This window comes from Rhamphochromis sp. 'chilingali' (genome assembly GCF_963969265.1).
Source record: "Rhamphochromis sp. 'chilingali' genome assembly, chromosome: 10".
Lineage (NCBI taxonomy): Eukaryota > Metazoa > Chordata > Actinopteri > Cichliformes > Cichlidae > Rhamphochromis > Rhamphochromis sp. 'chilingali'.
Window position 1 is genome coordinate 28,732,312 of NC_137937.1, and position 23,199 is coordinate 28,755,510.

Consider the following 23,199-nt stretch of genomic DNA (forward strand, 5'->3'; position numbering starts at 1 on the left):
TCCCCTGCATTGTTTTAAGTGAAGGTGTGGAAAGCGGCAGGAAGCATGCTGAAGTTGCTGAACATTGCTTCATTTTTCTTAGCAATGCAGAGTCTGGCAAAAGAACTGTCAACATCAATGTTTGATTTGAACATAATGGACTCCTCCCGCACCCAAATTTTTCTTCACCTACTGCCACCTACCTGTCAGCTGCCTCCGGCATCCCACAAGCTAAGTCTGCGGATGCCATAAACAGCAGCGCCATAAAAGTAAAGGACTCCTTCATTCAGACTCAATATCCCCACTTCCCTCGGAATGCTGGAGGTGGGAATTGAAGGTCTCTTGGAATGGAAGAATGAGAATCCAGATACAGGTTTTCTTGTGTCTGTAATGATTTTTTTGTGAAGAGTGGCTCGAGCCTTAGAGATAGGGTGAGAAGTTCAGTCATTTGGCAGGGAATCAGAGTAGAACCACTAGTCCTCCACGTCTGATTAGGATGAGGTGTTCCAGGCATGTCGTACTGAAATGAAGCCCCAAGGTAGACTCAGGACACGCTGCAGAGATTATGTCTCTTGGCTGGCCTGGGAACACTCCTTGGGTTTCTGTGGATGAGAGCTGTAGGAGATGGTTGGGGAAAGGGAGCGCTGGGCTTCACTGCTTAAGCCGCTGCCCTGCAACCCATCCCTGGATAAGTGGTAGAAAATCAATGGTTGATGGGCTGATTCACAGGTCATGAGGTCCATCTGCAAAATATTACAGCTCATCAGGATCCAGTGTGTTATTTTGTGGAATGCTGCAGTTTAGAATTAAAACTTGCCCTTCCTACTTGAGCTTCTGAGCAGCTGGTGATGTTATGGTCCTTGCACACTTTATTATTAGTATTTCAATGAGAATAGGTGTTGTTATGGTTCTGCACATTTTTCTGGTTTATGATAGGTGTCGGAATACAGTTTGTCTCCAACTATATTCTGCAAATGTGAATGTGTGATGCCAAGAGTTACACTGTCAGTAGGATTTTTAAGTAAATCTTTATAGCCAGTTTTATTTTGTTCTTAACATAATGTGGAGTAAAGTATTAACAGTCAGTCACTTTTAGCGAATGACAGGACCTTAACCTAGACACGTGTGTGTTTAAATCCGTGTGTGTGTATGATTGTGCACAGCCCTAGTCTAGAGTGTGACAGTGGAGAGGAGGACATACTGGGACATTCCTACCCATCCTCATCTATAAGGCAACAGTCCACTCTGCGCTCTAGCTCAGGAGAAGAGAGAGACTCTTTTGACGCTTCTCCAGATTTCAGTCGTGCGCAATCCGACATCACGCACAAATCAACCAAGGTATACCCCTTCCCTTCTGGTTCACAAAACATTATCATAAGCTTGTATAAACTATGAATTAAAAATGTGTCTTATTAAGTCACCATAATATCCTCGACACAGTTTTTGTTCCATTTGAATATTTTCCTTGATTGTCTTCTGTTTTTTTTAATTAATCATCAATTTTTCAGTAGGAAAAAATGAAAAACCCATGTCATACAGTGTATGCTAAGCATTACAAAAGAGACAGCTTTACCTTACAATCTTTAGTAAATAAGCCCAGACTATAAACAGCTCAATAACATGGACGAAAGGGCAGAGTCTATTGGTCTGTTTGTCCTGCAGGTTTCTGATGCACTCTGATTTTGCTGTTCACAGGATTGAATCTGTGAACTTCTAATTACTGTTGTGATTTGTTTTCTCACCTAGAGCCCAGAGGAGGCTGAGGTCCGTCTTCGCTCCTACTCCTACTCCTCCCCTAAAGCAAAGCCGTCACGGCCACTGCTAAACCGCGATGCAACAATCACTGATTTGGAAGAAGGTGAGTGAACTTTGCCCCCTTTGCCCCGATAGTTCCCAAGAGGCAGCTGAATGGACAAATGTGCCACATGTTCAACAGTGGGAAGACCAGACAGGTGTCAGAAATCAGCTGAAGCTCCATGAAGTATATCTGTGTCAGCTTTGCTTCAGAATAGATCTGCTTGTGAGGATGTTTGTAAGTAAAGGTCATGCTTTATCCTGTGTAGATGGAGCATTCAACAGCAGCGGTCGTTCTCTACTTCAGGCTTTATCTCTTTCTAAATCCCTATCTCGTCTCAACCAAGTTAGTAAGTACAAGAAAGACGTCGAGCAACAGCTTGAATACTACGGGCTGGTCGGAAAAAAGCATTTCAGTCTCTTTCTGGTGAACCATGGGGCAGGGCTGCACAATTAAAATTCATATCTGGTATCTATAAACTTTTTTATGACACACTGTAAAAAGTATATTTATGCAAAGCTGAAAAATCTGCAATAGGAACTCGTGAGAAGCAAAATCATTTTACTACACTTTGTGTTGTAAAAGGATTTTTCCAGATATTTTCACACAAACAAAAAACATGTTTGTCATTGTTGCATAAATTGTGCAGCTCTGCATCTTCTGTGGGATTTAATTTTTGGTACACTTACATGCACAGTTTTCTCTAAAACTAATTAAGATTTTTTTTTGTAATAAAATAGTAGTTCTCCTGCCTTATAGAAAAAATGACTGAGCAAAAGAGGACTGGGGCATTGGAAGAATGAAGATCTCCTTTAGATCATCTAATAGCAGAATTGTTCCTGTCCTGAAGCTTTTGTTATTCTTCCATTTGGGTACATGTTGCGTTTCTCCTCTTTGTTTTTTTTCCTTTTTCCATCGTTGCTATCATCTGGTTTTTCGAGGCAAGACTTGCTGCTGTGTTTGTTCTTTCTCTGTAGGGGTTTGCTGGCTCCAGACTCTTTCCATGATCTCTATATTAGTTTCTGACTCAATTTTAAATGGGGAAGATTTTTTAACCCTCTCTGCTGATTCACTTTGGATCTATGCACCGTATTGACATCTATGTCTGGCATACTGATATGCTTGTCCTTGTTGTCGATTACAGAGCAGAGAACATTCAACTTGACTGAGACGCCCAGAGAAAAGAGGTAAAGCCAGTGTGTCATTTCATGAGCTCAGGCAAGAACCACTCAACTGTGTAGGGTCCTGCTCAGAGGTTCCTCCCTTTTTAGGCAACAGTGCTGACCAGTGATTAGTGATTGGTTTACATGGGGGTCTGTGTGTGTGTGTGTGTGTGTGTGTGTGTGTGTGTGTGTGTGTGTGTGTGTGTGTGTGTGTGTATGTGTTTTCCTAGATTTAAACCTGTGGTTGGTGTCTAAGTGCACAGGATGTGACATGCTTCCTGTTGTGAGGCTGGGGCCAGCATATTCTCTGATTACAACCTCAAAATAACCCTGAGCAAACAGTAAAACTCGGGGCTTTCTTGTATGTCAGACCTCACAAACATTTTGCAAAATTCTAGGCCACATCAGTGATGTTGAAAGGGAAGCATGCACATACTGTAGTATTTATCTTGGATAGAGATTTTAACAGTTACTATGAATTAACATTTGCTTAACATTCCTGCTCTGTAACGCAGGGATTCCCAACCATTGTGTACAAGTGCTTCCCAGGGTAGCTAATCAAAGCTAAACAGCATGCAGAGCCAAAATACATGCAGAACTGATTAAAATAGATTTTAATCATTTATCTCAACAAGAAGTGAAAAGTGGTTAAAGTACAGTCATGTGAAAAAGACTATGCAGTCTTCTGGAAAACGGAGTACATCCCATGTGCATTCTTTAGCAGCAGTAACTTGAAGTGATAATTTTCTCTATGACTTTAGCAGTTTTTCGCATTGTTGCAGAGGAATCTTGACCTATTGAAGTTTGCAGTTATTTGTTTATGCACAGTTTTCTTAAGGTTCCACTTCAGCATTTCTTTGGGGTTGAAGTCTGGACTTTGACAGGGCCGTTGCAACACCTTGATTCTTTTCCTTTTCAGCAATCCTTTTTGTATATTAGCTGCTCTGCTTGGAATCAATGGGTCTCATTTACTAATATTTGTGTGGAAACTGTTACCCTGCACAAATAATTAGTTCCCACGCAAAAGTACTGTCACTTTAAAATGTATAATTTGGGTTTTTAGTTTCTCTGATCATTGCACAGCCTGACTTTGGGGAGAATTTGCTGAAGATTGTGACATTGTGTTGTGAGACACCTGACAAAACTTCTTTTATAGAGATGGTCACACTTGCTGATGATCAGTCCAACCAGGTCCTGCACTATTTGATCATAAGTAGCTGCACATGGCTGCTGCTTCTTCTTAATTTCTATGGAAGTATTAAGGATATAGTCTAAGGAGTTTGGGGAAAAAAATTAACTGGACTTTTTCACTTCAAATTCTTGCAAGGATGTACTCGCACTCAGTATTCTGCATAGACTTGTTTGGAAACCTTCTTTTTGACGTGACTGTAGCTTGATTTTAAAACAGGTAGCTGAAAATATGGCTGTTACAGTTTAAATCAGTAGCTAAAAAGCTCAAAATGATATCTAAACATAACTAGAAAGCAGATGAAAAAGTGAGCTAAAATTATGAATAAAGGGTTGAAAATTATTAGCTAAAAGTGTTGTCAGCTATATAAATTGTTTGCTAACAGTTTAAATAAATAGCCGAGATTATAAGATAGGCTCTTGGATAAATAAACACAATGAATAAACATTTGAAACTGGTCACTAAACATAATGGATAGCAGTTAAATGAAGTAGCTGCTATTTAAAGTAAATAGTTGAAATGGTACGCCGGTAGTTATGGAAAAATGGTTGAGATAGTTTGCTAATCTAGCCTACTAGTCCTCGTGATCCCATGTGATAGAAAATGTCCCTGGCTTATGTATGCCTGAATGGAAGCTGAATGGGGTTAGGGTAATTGATAAGCTAAAAGTAGTCCTGGTCCAGGTTAAACTGAGGTCAAATGAACACATTTATACGTGGTGCTGATGAGGGGCTCTTGTGTCCATCTGACAGGGCAGAAAAAAGGTTGGGGACCACTGTAGTAACATTGCTTGTTTTGATTTCATTTAAGAAATGCTTCTATCCATATCCATTTTATCATCGATTTCATCTCATTGCCTCATAAATTCATCATGTGCTAATATATTTTGTTTTCTAACAACCATTGCTAACAGAGGAAACACTGTAGAAGATCATATTAGGCAATCAAATTATATTACACCGTTAGATTATTGTATTAGGATAAATTACATTTATATAACCACACCAACCTGATTAGACTCACCAACTGTTTTTGTCCTTTACGATATCAGAATCCATCTGATTTAACTACCACTGCCCAAAAAGCGCTGGTTAATATTTAAATGTTCAACTAAAAATAGCAGATAATACAAACACCAGTGTAACTCTTCATTGCAAAACCTGTAATTATCTTAATTTTCCATTCCCACACTGTTCTAGGAATGACTTGTAGACTTTAGAATATTATTGGCATTTTGAGTTACCTGATGAGAAGAGACACAACAACTTGGCCTGAGGTGCTTTATATCCATGCAGGGTTTTGGGTTTCCGTAAGCGGGCCCAGTCAGCAGAGGAGGAGAGCAGCGCACCACTCGAACACCTCACCCTCACAGAGTTCCTCAAAGAGTATGTTATTCACCTAAATGGCCTCACATGTGCATGTGTGGCTTAAGTCATTTTAACCCCGCTGTGCGACCGTTCCCAAGCTCATCCATTAACCATGTAGGTTTTTTCCCAGCTGCATCTGATGATGTAGGAATCTGCAGAAGCAGATTATATTAACACTTCTTATGACGGGTGGCTGCTGTAGGTTTGATGTGATAATGCATGGTTGTTTGTTTTTACGTTCTGTCATTGTTGCCTTTCACCTAGAATGCCCAATGTAACTAGCATAACTCGCTGAAAATAGATGACACGTATTAATTGCATTTTGGCAAGGTCATACTATAAATAGCATGCACTAGAGTCCATAGTGACTTCCAAGCATGCCGAGCATGTTGTGAAGAGTAATAATCCGTAGACTAGGGGTCCTGGAAGACTGTCTGGACATTCTTTCATTCCGGCATGATACCAGTGTACCTTCTTATGCTCTCTTTAGTCTATTAAACTACTAAAATTATGATGTCTTTTTGTTAGTGTGTGCATGTTGGATGGTAGTACTGCAGTGAGGAGTTGTAATGACCTCTGACTAAAGCATTTACACTAAAACAGGATCGAGGATGAGGACTGGGATAAATACATAATCCCATCTAAGGTCGAGTCAGAGAAGTACAAAGTCAGCCGGACCTTCAGCTTCCTCAAGAGCAGGATGTCGAGCACTCGCAGCAAGACTAAGGTGAGACAGTGCAGTGGACTTTCTAATTCATGCTGGCTGTGATTTCAGATCTACTCAAATGTCATTAAAAATGCCTACAGTTAAAGGTTACGATAAAAAACACACACACACACACACACACACACACACACACACACACACACACACACACACACACACACACACACACACACGGCTTAAAGGCTTCTAAAAGCAGTGCAGTAAAAGTTTACCACATCTCAGACATGCCAGGTCGGAATTCTTGTGCTGGGGGGGCCATTGTCTGAGCACAAGTCTTTATTTGGTGAAGCAGAAAATTCTCTCTCTCTTCAGGTCTTAGCAACAAGACACAGTGAAAATATTCTCTTACATAACATGTAGACCCCCGCTCCACACACACACAGCATGGGGAACCAAAACACATTCTGTGCTGCACTCCTAATCTTGTGAACATATGTGCGTGTCTTTAAGGATGTGCATGTTTTTAACGACAGTGTTTCCCTATATTTACGGAAACACAATGCACATGAAGACTCAGAAAACAAACACATTTTCTAGACCTCCTTGCAAAGTTTCAAAAGATAATAAACATTCTTCTATCGCAGCATACACTGAGGACACCCCCCTCCCCTCCATCCCAGTGCCCCCTAATGATAAAGCACCATAACAGCAGCAGTCCCAATGGACCTTAACAAAGTAAACAAAAAGGCTCACTCAGAGGCCCCTTTATCTCAACTAACTTCACTTTAACAGGTGTTTTTCAGCAAGAAGATGGCCGCTTTAAGCCTCTTTTTTGCCTGCTGCAATGAGTCATATTATTTCTACTCTCCTGCTTTGCATGTTATTATGGCATTATCTGCAATAACTGTCAGCTGAATGAGCACATTTAAAAAATATCTATCATTTGCCTCTCAGGTGAAGGGTAAAGAGGTGAAGGAGGGAAAGGAGAAGTCAGTCACTCCTAATGGTCATCAGTTTGTTCCTGTGTCTCCATCTGGTCCTGCTCTTTGTGTGGCCTGTGATAAGTCTGTTTCTGGGAAGGAGCTGTTGCAGTGCTCCAGTAAGTATTACACTGTCAGTGCTGATGTTGTTTTATGTCCTGTGGTGGCTGAACTGTTTTGGATTTGTTTAAATCTCTTTGCACGTGCTGCTGTGATGTTTTGTTCAGTATAAGACATGAAGTCATTTTTTTTTTCTTTCATAAAGTAAACATTTCTAGTGACAAACAACAGTTTGTCTGCCATCTGGATACTGGATTCACATATGTTGTAATAACTCAGTTCATGGAATTAACTGACATTTTATATGTGCTTGTCTGCAGACTGTTTACTGAATGTTCATAAGAACTGTCGGGAGTCTGTTGCAGCCTGTGCAAAGGTAATCATTAACACAATGCACCTCGTTTGCGCTCAGAGCAAATAAGCAAGATTATTGATTTAAAAATAGTTTTACAAAAGAAAAAAGTCAAGCCAGAGAGCTTCACAAATGTAAAAAAAAGAAAAAGAAACAGCTGCTGGTGACAGACTGCTTCATGTTTGATGTGCTGTTTTAACATAGTTAACAATGTTGTTATTTTATATTTGGCAGAATATAAAGTCCTACCTCTTTTTTTTTTTTTTTTTTTAAATGTCGCATGTTTTCATTTGTCAGCTGACTTCTTGGGGACAAAGTCTTTGTCCGTTTCTGTATGGCTTACACAGTCAGCCAGGGATGAGGTCAGTTTTACAAAAATAGGTCAGGCACTTTCAGTTAGCACTAGTCAGCCTGTATAAATAGATGAGAACGAAAAGGTTTGTTATGTTATAGATGGTGTTATGGAAACTGTAGGCTCTGACATTACTAAAGCTTGACCTACACTCTGGATTGTAAGTACAGCTTTTCTTCTGCTGCAGATGTTAACTTGTAAACTATCCATCACTGTAGTGATCCTTTATTACCTGAACAGACCACAATGCTGTAGAAAGAGATTTTATGCCCTATGCATTAAACAACACATTCATTTACTTTTACATCTAGCAAACACGTTTGGTATGTAAAACACGTGTTTATACTGGTTGTTTTGCGTTCATTATTTACATCTGTGTTCAATGTCAGCTAGCAGAATGGTGTCAAACCACTGCCCACATGTGCACACAAACACTCCTAAAAACATTGTTGTGTAGCACTATTTGGACCCAAAATCCACAGATTGCATTTAAGTACATGCTAGCTAAACCAGAAATCTGTCACTCAGTCTGTTACTGTGTTGTAGCTAGTTATCTAGTTTTAATCATTCCCTTTGTGTTTTCCTGTGTCTCTTATCACCCCTGTTTTTGTTGTCTAAAGAGGGCAAAATGCAAGAAAAGAAGGAAAACAAAGAAAAAGTAGTCAGTTACTTTAGTAAAGACGAGCAGAGTGAAAGTGGGTACTTTTTTCCACAGGAAGAGTAAATTCCTGGACATGGTGACAAAGGAACTCTGGGAATGTGTTGATATCACAAATTAGTCATGCATAAGTACAATATCTCCCAGCATGTTTCTCTTAACTGATTCCAGTTTTGACTAAATTTGTTGTGATTACAACCACATCCTCCTGTTATTCAAAGCAAAAACACTCAGATTTACAACTTTTGGTGGCGATATGATTATATCTTTCCAGAAACTGCAAGACAGGAATGCATTGCTGATGAAGAACAAGGCCTTTTCTCTCCCGCAGAGTGAGTGCCCCCACTGCTCCTCCCTTTGTCTTTGATTCATTTAGTTTTCACCTGTCCTCCCTTGTCCTGTAGTAGATAAGTAAGCCATTGCTCTTCACCCCTCGTCATTCCTCTTCTGTTGTTTTTCTTTCCTGTTTAAAAAAAAGAAAAAGTTAAATTTTAATCTACCTCAGTGGGGGATCTGGTCTGGATTGTGTTTACGTGTGCATGAGAACACGGGTTGAGTGCTCTATTTGCACTAACATGATCATTTTATTTCTTCAGTTTAAGCTTTCTGTCTTCTTTGAGTGCTTGGTATTAGACAGAGGTGTCAACATCTGCAATGTATTGTCACAACTGTAATCAAACTGCAGTTAAACAGTGAAAGATTATAACAGTTTAATGATCCTGTAAATTTTATAGCAGTGACTACATAGATATAAACAAAACATCTGAATACTAAACAAACACGCAATATTTATTTTTAGAGTGGGAAAGCTTCCAGTGTATGACGTATTTCTCCTCCTTTTGATCTTCCTTTTTAGACCCTGTCAAAGAAAACCCACCATCCTCCATTTTCTCTTCTTCTTCCTGCCCGTCCTCTTCGCTTCCAACAATGAACAGAGAAAAAAGAGAAACAGTCGCACCACTTACTAAAAGCCTCTCTATCTCTGCAGACAGCAGGTAGGCTGGTTATGATCTGGGAAAAGAAAAATATTACCACCGGTATGAAAAAAGCATTAAGAATGAATGAACTGCATTCATTTTGTCTTTTAATTCAATTTGTTTACTTTTAAATGTGACCTATTATGCTTATTTCCAGCTCCATGTTTTTACTCTCATATTCTTTTAGAGATGTTTTCCATGATTTATAGGTTCGTCCATAGTTCATCCACTGTATGAAACAAGCCATCGTAGCTTCCCCTCCCTTTAAGCCAGTTTTCTTCTGATTGGCTGGCCCTGACAAACAGGTCTGAACAACAGGTTGATGGGGTTTCTGTACTCCCAGTCAGAGCTGTCTATCTGAGATGACCACATTGGGGATACTCCCTCATGTTGATGTCACACAGATCCAGGAGTAGAAAAAACATTTGGAAATTAAAAAAAATGTATTCTTCTGTGCCCTACGACAGCTGGGATAGGCTCCAGTGCCCCCCGCGACCCTGAAAAGGATAAACGGAAGCGGATGGATGGACACAATTGAGACTTCCAAAAAGCAGACTCTATTTTAGTATGCCTAAAAATAAATGAAACCTAGATTTTCACACAGGCTCTTCTGACCTGGCTCTCTTTCCCTCAGACGGCTGAGTGACTCAGCAGGTGCGGACTCTGAGTGTGCTGCTCCAACTTGCACTATTAGCTCACTGTCTGATGACGGGACACCAGTCACAACGACTCCCCCAGCCATCGACCTGCCAATCACCACACAAGGTGAGGAAGAACAGAGAGGCTTGGTACATGCATCAGTTGTAATAGTGATCCAGAAATAAGACGCTATTCATCACTTTCATTCATGTAGATACTGTTGATGCTCCTTTACTGGGCGACCTGTCCGCTGACCTGCTGGGACTTGAAGCAGAGTCATGGAGTCTTGCAGTCACTGCCGAATTTTGTAGGCAACACGACAGACACACAATCAAACGCCAGGATGTTATTTATGGTGAGAAAATCCAGCCGGCCTGGAATTAACAATAAATTAACAATACTGTTTTAATATTTTATATAAAAGCACTGTATACTGTACAACCAGCATCTGTAATCATATAGCTGATTATGTTGGATTCTGTGGGCTGAGTGAAAAGCTAACTTTTTTGCAGTTTCCAAAGAAATGTGTTTCATTATTACTTGTACCACCAGTGTTGTCAACCTTTGTGTGTTAACATATCAAAATCCTGTGAAGCGCAGATGGTTTCTGTTCAGCCTGTGAGAAACCTTTGCCAAACTAAACATTGCATCTACAGTTTGAAACATAAACCCTGCCAGATATTTCAGTATCCCTTACCCAGTTCGGCTGTTCTCTTTCAGAGCTGATGCAGACCGAGCTGCACCATATCCAGACCCTAACGGTCATGTCGGAGGTGTTCAGGAGAGGCATGCTGGAGGAGCTGCAGCTGGATTGGGACTGTGTGGCCCGGATTTTCCCCTGTTTGGATCCCCTGCTGGTCTTCCACAGGAACCTCTTCAGAGCTCTGCAGGAACGCAGACAGGCTGAAACCCAAACAGAGAACTCCCAAAATTACATCATCCACAGGATTGGAGATATACTGCTTCAGCAGGTTAGTTGATATTTAGTTATGTAAAATAAATATACTCAGATGGACGTCTGTGCTCAGCATCTAGTGTCTCTCAGTTCTCAGATGAAAATGCTGAGAAGATGAAAAACTTGTATGGAGAGTTCTGCAGTCACCACATCGAAGCTGTCAACGTCTTCAAAGAGCTACAGCAACAGAACAAGAAACTTCAAAACTTTGTCAGGGTAAGCCCCTGAATCCAGATCCACTGTTTGTTTGTTTTTTTCAATTAGTTATATTACAGTTAAATATTTTGAGCAGCTAAAATTCTTTGTCTCTCACAGCAACAGAGCAATAACTCGCTGGTCAGACGAAGAGAGGTCCCAGAATTTATCCTGCTTGTAACTCAGCGCATCACCAAGTACCCAGTGCTGCTGGAGAGGATATTACATTATACCAAGGGTGGGTCTACTCTACTGTGACTTGTGCAAAACTGCAGATATGCAAATGTTAAGTCTGTTGCATATTTGTTGAAAGGAGAAGAACAAATGAAAAGCAAGAGGAAGTTTTAGTGATTGCATAACAAAATGTTGGCCTAAAAGTTTAGCATTTTAAACCACTTCTTAAAAAATTATTGATTTAAAGACCTAAAACGGAAATCTTTTTTAATACATTTTAATGCTGCTTATTTGTCTGTTATCAGTTAAGAGATCGTAACAAAAAGCTGCATTATTGAAAAGCTGTTTTCCAAATTGGATTATTCATATGACCTCTGGCTATTGTTTCTGTTCGTAGAGGGAAGTATAGAACACTCTGACCTGTCAACTGCCCTGGCTCAGATCCGTGATGTTGTTGCAGCAGTGGACCTGACTGTAAATAAATATGAGAAGTTTCAGGAGCTTCAGGAAGTGCTGGCCCGGCTGGAGAACAAAAGCTTTGCCAAGCTTAAGAATGGCAAGGTGTTTCGCAAACAAGACCTGCACAGCAAACATAGGGATCTGCAGCACAAAGGGCTGGTCTACTGGAAAACAGCCACAGGACGTCTGAAAGGTGGATATGAAATCATATCGGGATCTATGATGTGTTGTTTATTTAGGTTTTAGACAATCAAACTATTTGTGTCCACACTTCTCTTTTCAGATACGTTGGCTCTTTTGCTCACTGACATTCTAGTTTTCCTGCAAGAGAAAGATCAGCGCTTCATATTTGCTGCTGTGGTAAATATCAACCCCTCCCCCTGAAAAAAAAGAAATCTTTTAAATCAAAGAAACTAGATTAAAACTGTCTGTCCATGTGTCTCTGTCTATTAACCAATCTGGTTCAACCTACAGGACCAGAAGCCTCCAGTAATCCCTCTACAAAAGCTCATCGTCAGAGAAGTTGCCAATGAAGAGAGAGGGATGTTTCTCATCTCTGCATCCTCAGCGGGGCCAGAGATGTATGAAGTTCATACCACCAGCAGAGAGGAGAGGAATGCATGGATGAGACACATTCGACAAGCTGTAGAGAGGTACATGTAAGCACAAGTCAAACCTAGGGTGTTTGTGCAGCTTAGACGCCATGTGTAGGTCCGGTTAATGTGTGTTAACGATTGTCACAAATTACTAGCTGCCCTGAGGAAGAGGAGGAAGATGAGCGAAGTGCTGAGACCGAGGAAGCCAGGCAAGCTGCAGAAATGAGAATTCAGAAGATCACCAAGTTCCAAGGTAAAAAAGGAAAGTGTGTTTGAGACCAGAAGATTACTTTAGAGTTTATTTGTTCATATCACAGAGAGTTTGTGCAGTTATGAAGCATAACAAGACCCATTCCTCGTAATCTTTTCGTTCATTTTGTGTAGAAACGCTGTTGGGTCAAGACCAACGAATCTGCAACAGCCTGGAGGAGAAGTTACAGCTTTATGCTGAGCTTACAGAATTAACCCTCCAGTCACCAGAACCTGTACCACATCGCCACCTGCTGGTAGAATCAGTACCATACACCGACAGTGAGACACCAAGACAGGCCTCTTCACTGCTCACAGCTGCACTCAGAGAAGGTATAAAAGGTCGAGTGTGGCAGCAATTTTTGATTTTGGAGGGGATTCTAAATAAAGAAATGTTCTTGGGAAATAATATTTTAATGTAGCAATATAAGTTTAGTTGATTTCTTATAACGAAAATATTCGTTTTAACAAGTATATTAATTAGTATTACAAACTTGAATAAATTAGCAAATTATAAAAAAGTCTATATATTGCACGCTAATGTAGGAAACAACAAATAAATTGAAATAAAAGTGTTGCAAAACATTAAGTTTTGATCAAAATTTGCCTTTCCTCCAGCTGAAAACCTGATCACCATTCTCCAGGCTCGTGAGGGCATCGCTGTGCAGAGTCAGAGCTCTCCTGTCGGAGGCCCTGAGTGCTGCAGTTATAACAGCCACGGCAGCAGCATTCAGGAGTCTCCGTCTGAGCGTGAGTCACTGGCAGACACTGCAGCATTACATTTTCTGGGATATGTGTCACACTGCAGCTGATGTGTCAGTGTCTACTGTAATGTCTACTGTAATTTCTTGACCACATTGCATATATGCAAGCTGTCACATCTCCTTCCCTTGTCCCTACAGCGGATTATCTGAGCACGCTAAGCATGAGCTCCACCTCTCTTGGATCTGACAGTGAATTAGCCGGGATGGACAATTCGTTGTGGAGCTCCGCTGTTGAGCTGAGAAAAGGAGAGAACAAAGGGACACTGGTGAAGGTTCAACCTCTTTAGTCCCCCCATGAACAGTGTTTGTTGATGGATTAATATACATTACTGTTTCACTGTACTGACCCATTGTTTTCTGTAGGTGGCAGAGAGTGTCCAGAGCCTGACCCAACTTCTATACAGTCTACAGGTGAGAAGAACAAATATTTTACCTAACTGATTGAAAGACTATATGTTTTATGTGATATAAGAATAAAACAGTTCAGCTAAAATACTTGTTACATGTTAACTCAGTGAGAAATAAATCTCTTAGGAACTTTTACTGGTTTCTTTTGCTAAATAGTGAATTTGTAATCTGCCATAACTTACATTTTCAGACTCTAAAATAAAGAGGTATTTAAAAGGTTGTAGATAGATATAGATAAGGGATTTCAAAGACTGTGCATCTAATAAAGCCTTAATAGCCTTAATATAGTCCCGATCAAAAGTTTAACACCACTTGAAAAATTGCAGAAATTCATATTTTGCATGGTTGAATCTTAACAAGGTTCCAAGTTGAGCTTGAACGTGCAACAAGAAGAAATGAGAGTGAGACAAAACACTTTTTCGAGCATGCAATTTATTGAAAACGATGCTTAAACTGAAACAGGCTGTTTTACAGCTGATCAAAGTTTTAGGACCACATGACTTTTAAAGGCCAAATTCTGCCAGGTAGTCACACTGTCGTGACGTTTGTTTGCAAAGGCAAAAAAGATTCCCTTTTTGAATGTGGTTGGGTTATTGAACTGCAAAAGCGGGGTCCATTGCTACTGAGGTGGGACGGAGTAAGACAGTCATGTGGAATTTTTTAAATGAGGGTTATGGAACAAAAAAGTCAAGTGGAAGACCCCCCAAAAATTTCACCAGCACTGAGCTGGAGGATCCAATTGGCTGTCCGTCAAGACACTGGACAATCCTTGAAATTAAGCCCATTCCTGGTGCCGACTCCAGCCCCATAACCGTGAGACGGCATCTGAGGTAGAGGCGTGGTCCTACCTCTGTAAAGCTGTAAAGCCTGTTTGAGTTTAAGCGTTCTTTTTAATAAATCGCATGCTCATAAAAATGCTTTGTCTCACACCCATCTCTTGTTTTTGCATGTTTAAGCGCTACTTGGAACCTTGTTAAGATCCAACCATGCAAATATGATTTTTTTGCCATTTTTTAAGTGGTCTTAAACTTTTCATCAGGACTGTATGATGATGCTTATGTTACATTTAGTAACTGGAGTGTGATTAGTTGTCTCCTTATGTTTGCAGGCAGCTGTGACATTCCAGGACAGCTGCTATGAAGTCCACCAGCTCCTTCTTCAGGAGGGAGAAGGACCTCAGCTCCGAACCCTCGCCTCCCTTCAAAGCAGCCTGGTATCAGTCACATCATACCCACTGAAAGCATTTTCTCAATGTAAAACCTTACACGTTTTGAGGAAGCTGAGATTTTAGAGTTACAGTGGGGCAAAAAAGTATTTAGTCAGCCACCGATTGTGCAAGTTCCCCCACCTAAAATGATGACAGAGGTCAGTAATTTGCACTAGAGATGGCACGATACCACTTTTTTATGTCCGATACCGATACCGATATCATAAATTTGGATATCTGCCGATACCGATATGAATCCGATATAGTGTTTTTTAATCAACAAAACTGTTTTTTAAAATATCTTGCTGCATTTTGCAAGTCTGCAAGTTCATACTCAAATTTAAAACAACAACTACACTAAAGCTATTCTGTTATACCTGTATACAAAAAAAATATTTCATAGTTCAGCAATACTGATCAATCTAATAAACTTAGACCTACACCATCCTCCCTATTCTGGTATTTTAAAGAGTACTTAGCGTAAATATTAAGCAACCTAACTAATAGGGTTCCAACTCCCAGCAACAACAAAAATAAATAAATAAAAAATAGGGAACCACCCCTCACGCTCCACCTCATGATGCTTAATCGACGTAATCAACCTTAATTTGATGCAGTGTGAAAAAAAATGCACAGAAATCAATTATTTTTCAAGAAATATTAAATAGATTCAACATCTTTCTTCAACAAAATTGCAGACTGCACAGATGGTACCTTCCCAAAGTAAAAAGTACTATAGCTTACTAGGGTATATATATATTAGACTTAATAGTTACTATATACAGTAATTGACTTCTATTCATTTTACATCAAATTAAAACTTTGGGTGTCAGATAATTATTTATTAAAAGCTAGACATTTTAAATGAGAATAAGAAAGAAAAGTATGTCTTTGTGCCCCCTTTTCCCTGTTAATGCCCTATCGGCCCCCCTGGCTAAACTTTGCTAGATCCGCCCCTGCACAGTTACCAGCCGTCAGCTACGTAGAAAAAGATCCTGGTGTAGAAAGTAATATTAAATAAATTCTAACAACAGCTTATCAAGCTTAAACGTGCTGCTGTTGTTCAGCCGCTGGTTTCCTCTTTCTGGTGCAAAGTGGACCAAAAACAAACAAGAGAGACGGACTCGCCACAGAAAAGCCGATCAGCTGATCATTAGCAGTTTCACGATTGAAGTAGCAGCCGGAGAGCGAGAGGCAGTCGCTCGTTAAGCTTAACGTGGGAATGCTTTACAAACATTCAGAGATGGACTTACACACTTGCTTTACTTCTCTCGGGGATAACTTTGTCGGAGATGAAATGCCAGGTTGCTAGCGAAGCTCCACATGCTATCCAGACCACCGACAGGTCCCGCATGCCACAGCTGCTCTATCACGTGATGCATACTGCTCCGACGTGCTAACGTCGTTCTGAGGCGAGTTACGGCGTGTTGCAAGTTTTGTGAGGTGCTTTCGTGATATTTAATGGATCGGATTACATTTTTTATTTTTCTCCGATATCCGATCCAGTAATTTAGGTCAGTATCGGACCGATACCGATACGTAATATCGGATCGGTCCATCTCTAATTTGCACCAGAGGTACACTTCAACTGTGAGAGACAGAATGTGGAAAAAAAATCCATGAATCCACATGGTAGGATTTGTAAAGAATTTATTCGTAAATCAGGGTGGAAAATAAGTATTTGGTCAATAACAAAAATACAACTCAATACTTTGTAACATAACCTTTGTTGGCAATAACAGAGGTCAAACGTTTACTATAGGTCTTTACCAGGTTTGCACACACAGTAGCTGGTATTTTGGCCCATTCCTCCATGCAGATCTTCTTGAGAGCAGTGATGTTTTGGGGCTGTCGCCGAGCAACACGGACTTTCAACTCCCGCCACAGATTTTCTATGGGGTTGAGGTCTGGAGACTGGCTAGGCCACTCCAGGACTTTCAAATGCTTCTTACGGAGCCACTCCTTTGTTGCCCGGGCGGTGTGTTTTGGATCATTGTCATGTTGGAAGACCCAGCCTCGTTTCATCTTCAAAGTTCTCACTGATGGAAGGAGGTTTTGGCTCAAAATCTCACGATACATGGCCCCATTCATTCTGTCCTTAACACGGATCAGTCGTCCTGTCCCCTTGGCAGAAAAACAGCCCCATAGCATGATGTTTCCACCCCCATGCTTCACAGTAGGTATGGTGTTCTTGGGATGCAACTCAGTATTCTTCTTCCTCCAAACACGACGAGTTGAGTTTATACCAAAAAGTTCTACTTTGGTTTCATCTGACCACATGACATTCTCCCAATCCTCTGCTGTATCATCCATGTGCTCTCTGGCAAACTTCAGACGGGCCTGGACATGCACTGGCTTCAGCAGCGGAACACGTCTGGCACTGCGGGATTTGATTCCCTGCCGTTGTAGTGTGTTACTGATGGTGACCTTTGTTACTTTGGTCCCAGCTCTCTGCAGGTCATTCACCAGGTCCCCCCGTGTGGTTCTGGGATCTTTGCTCACCGTTCTCATGATCATTTTGACCCCACGGGATGAGATCTTGCGTGGAGCCCCAGATCGAGGGAGATTATCAGTGGTCTTGTATGTCTTCCATTTTCTGATGATTGCTCCCACAGTTGATTTTTTTCACACCAAGCTGCTTGCCTATTGTAGATTCACTCTTCCCAGTCTGGTGCAGGTCTACAATACTTTTCCTGGTGTCCTTCGAAAGCTCTTTGGTCTTGGCCATGGCGGAGTTTGGAGTCTGACTGTTTGAGGCTGTGGACAGGTGTCTTTTATACAGATGATGAGTTCAAACAGGTGCCATTCATACAGGTAACGAGTGGGGGACAGAAAAGCTTCTTACAGAAGACGTTACAGGTCTGTGAGAGCCAGAGATTTTCCTTGTTTGAGGTGACCAAATACTTATTTTCCACCCTAATTTACGAATAAATTCTTTACAAATCCTACCATGTGAATTCATGGATTTTTTTTTTCACATTCTGTCTCTCACAGTTGAAGTGTACCTCTGGTGCAAATTACTGACCTCTGTCATCATTTTAGGTGGGGGAACTTGCACAATCGGTGGCTGACTAAATACTTTTTTGCCCCACTGTATGTCAACACATATATTGTTGTCCAGGAGCAGGAGAAGCAGAGGAGTATTGAGAAGAAAAAAGAGGAAGTGGAAAAGAAGGGTTTAGAGAGGAAGAAAGAAGAGGTGGATGAGGTGCAGAAACTCCAGGTGAAGCTGAAACAAGAGCAACAACGTTGGGACAAAGAATGTCTGGCCAGAGAGAAACAACAGGTTAGCTTCATGCTCGTGTTCTTTAAAAGTGATTTTATGTTTCTCAGTCACTTGTCTTTCTGGTCTCTCTGTCTTTGTTTCATAATAGTTTGGTCTGGCACAAAAAAGCTCGGTTTAGTTATGAGTCTACGCCAATGACTGCAGAAAACAGTCATTGGTCTACGCCCATTTCTTTGATCTTTACCAGGTTATAAATAGATCACATTTAATTAAAGCAAACAAAAGCAAACTGCAGTGCTAGATGAGACACTAGACTCTTGATAAATAAAATACATTTTACATTTTCTATAATTACTTCAAATTTCAGTAACAAAAACCGGAAACATGTCATATACGATCAAAATGTGTGACCTGTGAATTTCTTTTTCAAGATAAGATATTTTTAAACATGTGTTGTAACCTCATTTTCATAGCTGCATGTGCATCTGCCATTTTCTATTATCTTATTCAATTTCCTGTGCTGCTGTTGCCATGGTTATATTTTACTAAGTGCTAATATGGAACAGGTCAAAAAGGCTGTTACCTGCTTTCAAAACCTCAACTTAAAACCCAAGTTGTGGTTAAAGTGCTTAAGTTTCAAATATAGTATTAATCTTTAGACCTAAGCAATGTATGAAGTCTGTTACAACAGTAGAATAATAAGCCTTGCATGCTTACAGAGTGAACAGGAGACTTTGCTGGAGCAGCGGGAGCAGCAGTGTCTTCTGGAAGCTGAGCGGCTGCGCTGTGAGCGTGAGGAGCTGGAGGCCCAGCTGCTGGAGTACCAGCAAAATCTGGACAGACTGAGGGAGGGTCAGAGGAGTGTAGAGAGGGAGAAGGAGAAGATCGAAGCGCAACAGAGACTGCTCCAGAGCTGGAGACATAGCCGCCAGAGCAGCCTGCCTGTTATGATTCCACTGGGTGAATACAAGGTAATTCAGGAAGCGGGAGATGATACAAGAAAGTGCATTAATGCAGGGGATAAAAGTACAGAAAGATTCAAGTAACAAAATAGATAAATACATAAATAAATGAAAACAAAACTAGGAACGATAGAAAAAATAAAGCCAAAAGAATTTGTCACCTCTCCTTCTATTTCATGTCATTTTGATGTCCTAGGGGTCTACCCACAGCCGCTCAGGGAGCCTGGATAGCAACTGTTCAGTGTACAAGAATGAGGCAGCTTTGCTCACCTCACTCCAACAGAACCACCTCCACCAGCCCACCAACAACAACCAGCACCAGCATCCTCTCTCCATGCCAAGAAAAAACCACGAAGACCCCCTGCACAGTTCCACCTATTCGACCAACCTCGGCCTCAGTGCCAGCCTCTACAACAGCCTCAACACCCTGCTGAGCCAGACACACAGCAAACAGCCGCTGGATGGCATGACATACCCGAGCTACGGTAACAGTCATGACTGTCCTCAGGCCCTGAATGACTCCATCCACCCCTTTGGCAGCAGGATCACTACACACTCACAGGAGACCAACACTTGTAAGACTACTTACTATATATAAAGCATGGTAGAAAGTGCATGCCTTTTTAAATGAGTATTGTACATATTGTGCTTTTTCCAGCCCTCATAAACAACATCTTTGTCTTGACAGTTGAAAGTGATTCTTTTGACTTCCTGCAGTGGGTGTCTGGACCCACACAGGAACGTGGACACACACTGAACCCTGATCTGTGGCACTGTATGTGTCTCATTTGACATTGCCTTGCTCTGTAGCTCTATTAAACCTCATGTTCCTGTGAGGTGCTGTGATATTATTAACCCATCCACTGCTGTGCATTTCTCTGCTTATTTCAATCAGAACTCTTGAATTCCTAAGTCTGTGTCTTTAGATACAGAGAAGCTCCGCTGCTGGATGATGCTGTGGCCTTATTAAAAAGCAGAGACCCCAAAACTAAATCTGAGCCCTGGCTAAATGAAACAACTCATGCCTGTCAGATGTGAATGCCAAAAAGCTGAAGGAAAGTGGGGGGAAAAGGACATGCCTAAAAGCTGCTTTTGACACAGTGAATTATAGTATTTTAAATATTGATTCTCACATTTCTCAAAGAACGTTTTGTGTTAGAACTTGATTTCAGATCTTCCTCTGCTCCTTTGTCTTGTGGGGTTCCGCAGGGCTCGATACTTTAGAAAGCAGAAAATTGCTTTCAATTGTTATGCAGATGATACTCAGATTTATGTGCCCCTAAAACAAAAGGATGTCTACTCCATACAACATGCGACCGTGGCTCAGGGGATTGGGAAGCTCATCTGTAACCCGAAGGTTGCTGGTTCGATCCCTCTGCTCTCTCTGTCCTGGTCGTTGTGTCCTCGGGCAAGACACTTTACCCTACCGCCTACTGGTGTTGGCCAGAAGGGCAGATGGCGCGATATGGCAGCCTCGCTTCTGTCATTCTGCCCCAGGGCAGCTGTGGCTACAACTGTAGCTGCCTCCACCAGTCTGGAGTGAATGAATAGTGGAATTGTAAAGCGCTTTGGGTGCCTAGAAAAGCGCTATATAAATGCAATCCATTATTGTCATACAAACAGCTAAGTGCTTTGAGGAATCAAATGAGTAGATGGCGCTAAACTTCCTAAATTTTAACGAGAATAAGACAGAAGTTGTGTTTGGGCCTTGTATCACTGGTCGGCCTTTTCCTATCGACATAAGCCCACTGGCACAGTACATAAAGCCCGCTGGCACAGCCTGGGGTTTTAGGATGGACAATCAGATCAGTGCACTGGGATAATCCAGCTTCTTTTAGCTGAAACAGCTGGTTAAAATGAAAAACATTCTGTCAAAAGATCACTTTGAAACAGTAATCCATGGCTTCATTATGTTTGTGTCCTCTCTGTCCCGTCTTAAGCTGGTGCAAAATGCCCCAGCACGACTTTTAACTGAAACACGAAGAGAGAGCATATTACTCCTGCTTTATCCTCACTGCACTGGCTGCAGACCCATTTTAGAGTACATTTTAATATATATATATATTTTTTGTTGTTTTTAAGTGCTTAAATGGCCTTCCCCCAGCTGACCTCTCTGAGCTGCTGCACTTGCACTCCCCTTCCCGGTCACTCAGATCAGCTCACCAACTGCTCTTGGATGTCCGAGGACACGGCAGCTGCTCATGGGGGCAAGGCTTTTGTTGTAGCAGATCCCAACTTGTAGAGTTGGGAGCTGGAGTAGATGGGCCTCCTCAATCTGAATATTTAAATCTGCTCTTAGGTTCCCTGACTAACTTGTTTTGCCAAACAAAGCACCTCTTTTGTTGGGCATTTGACCCAGTTTGAGATTTTTATTTGATTTAATTTTGTTTAAATTTTTATTTTATTTTATTTTATTTTATTTCTACTGTTTTTACTGATGTGTCATGTTGATGTCCTTATTTTGTTTAGTAATTTTTATATACATATATATTTTTCCTTTTTTTTGTATTCTTTAAATTGTATAAATAATACAAAACCACTGACCAAAACTTTGGTGTTTCTAAAGGGCTTTACAAATAAAGTTGGCTTGACTTGACACTTTGTGTTGTTCTTCTTTCAGCAAACTTCAGACCAGTGGTGGACAAACAATCCCCGGATCTGTGGAGGTCAGAGGTCACAGGGCATAGACTTTATGAGGACGGCTTCTCTTCCTCTCACTCTCTTAACCCTCTCCTCCCCCCTCAGGCGTACCTCTCTCTCGAGGGGCAGAATAGGGATGAGGGAGTTGAGGAGAACATTGTTTACCTCTAAAGGTCCATGAGAGAAAAATAAACAATATAGGCCACCAGTTGTATACTGAACAAACAGTAATATGTCTGTTGCTTAAATGTGTGTGTGTGCATATATGTCCATGTAAATATGATGGATTTATGTTCATCTTTTAAAATCGGAGTACAGTATGTGCCTTTATCATTGTATGTTGTGAACTTTAACCATTCTCCTCCTGTGTGATCAAACCATTGTGCCTTTTCACAAACAAGCTCTTTGTAAATCAGCTTTTATATTTGTACTTCTCGTGTTTTCACTTCTACCACAAATCTTTTAAGTATCTGTGCACTTGGTTTGATGACAAAGGTACCTTTGTGCTACAAACCTTTTGACTTCAAATACAAGAAAGTCAGGACAGATTAAAATTGATGTAATTTACGTCTTGAGCACTTAAAATGAAATAAGAATATATGAGAAGCCAATCAACCCCTTTTTTAAACTATATATAGATTATTTCTCCAAGTGATCTTTAATGATATTTATAAGGGATTGTGGGCCTCTACGAGAAATAAAAATAGACCTATATTGTGTATAAATATGAAATACATGTATAGTTTTTCGGAGCGGCTACCTATGCACAATATGTTGAATTGTTTTCTCACTTAAGTGCCAAAAATATATTGCTGTCTGATGCTGTAGTGTCTGTGAAGAGAGGGTGTATTTTTTCCCCCTGTTCCTTGAAATTTCAGATAATTTATTGCTTAAAAATTGCTTCATGCACTGTCAACGTTTATAAGATTTTGTTTGAAAATTTGACTTGTAATCTTCATAATCAGAACTGTGTTATCATATTGTGTGTGTGTATATATATATGTAATATATATGTATATATATATATATATATAAAACTGTTGTGGCAAACATCTGTTTTTGGTGCATTCTTACTTATGTGAAAAACGGCACAGCACCATTGGTTTAACATTTAAACACTCCTCTCTTGACTTCCGATTATACATTACGCAACACTCGCACTTCTACTCATACTAACACTTGCTGC

General features: G+C 40.7%; 1 protein-coding gene and 1 long non-coding RNA gene across 7 annotated transcripts in view; one reads left to right on the forward strand and one right to left on the reverse strand.

The window, feature by feature from the left end:
- The window catches only part of LOC308403597 (rho guanine nucleotide exchange factor 28-like), a 46,713-nt gene extending 23,657 nt beyond the window's left edge, over positions 1-23,056 (forward strand). For 2 of the 6 annotated variants that reach the window (XM_080893154.1, XM_080893159.1), the window contains 28 exons: positions 1,143-1,317; positions 1,726-1,837; positions 2,043-2,123; positions 2,919-2,961; positions 5,422-5,511; positions 6,097-6,220; positions 7,115-7,259; positions 7,521-7,576; positions 8,837-8,894; positions 9,419-9,557; positions 10,174-10,304; positions 10,393-10,533; positions 10,899-11,149; positions 11,224-11,349; positions 11,449-11,566; positions 11,900-12,154; positions 12,245-12,321; positions 12,436-12,614; positions 12,713-12,810; positions 12,942-13,139; positions 13,425-13,556; positions 13,709-13,842; positions 13,934-13,981; positions 15,087-15,191; positions 18,307-18,471; positions 19,131-19,382; positions 19,570-19,948; positions 21,994-23,056. In XM_080893154.1, the coding sequence (XP_080749280.1) occupies positions 1,143-1,317; positions 1,726-1,837; positions 2,043-2,123; positions 2,919-2,961; positions 5,422-5,511; positions 6,097-6,220; positions 7,115-7,259; positions 7,521-7,576; positions 8,837-8,894; positions 9,419-9,557; positions 10,174-10,304; positions 10,393-10,533; positions 10,899-11,149; positions 11,224-11,349; positions 11,449-11,566; positions 11,900-12,154; positions 12,245-12,321; positions 12,436-12,614; positions 12,713-12,810; positions 12,942-13,139; positions 13,425-13,556; positions 13,709-13,842; positions 13,934-13,981; positions 15,087-15,191; positions 18,307-18,471; positions 19,131-19,382; positions 19,570-19,948; positions 21,994-22,184 (4,003 nt within the window). In that variant the 3' untranslated portion in view covers positions 22,185-23,056. The remainder of the gene's footprint in view (positions 1-1,142; positions 1,318-1,725; positions 1,838-2,042; positions 2,124-2,918; positions 2,962-5,421; positions 5,512-6,096; positions 6,221-7,114; positions 7,260-7,520; positions 7,577-8,836; positions 8,895-9,418; positions 9,558-10,173; positions 10,305-10,392; positions 10,534-10,898; positions 11,150-11,223; positions 11,350-11,448; positions 11,567-11,899; positions 12,155-12,244; positions 12,322-12,435; positions 12,615-12,712; positions 12,811-12,941; positions 13,140-13,424; positions 13,557-13,708; positions 13,843-13,933; positions 13,982-15,086; positions 15,192-18,306; positions 18,472-19,130; positions 19,383-19,569; positions 19,949-21,993) is intronic. The other 4 variants (XM_080893155.1, XM_080893157.1, XM_080893156.1 and 1 more) reach the window with 4 other exon arrangements.
- Positions 13,563-17,709, reverse strand: LOC308403601. Its single transcript, XR_013972940.1, has 3 exons — positions 16,439-17,709; positions 13,918-13,975; positions 13,563-13,806 (listed from the first exon to the last, which is right to left on the reverse strand). It is a non-coding gene; the product is annotated as an uncharacterized lncRNA (long non-coding RNA).
- Positions 23,057-23,199: the final 143 nt, after the last annotated feature.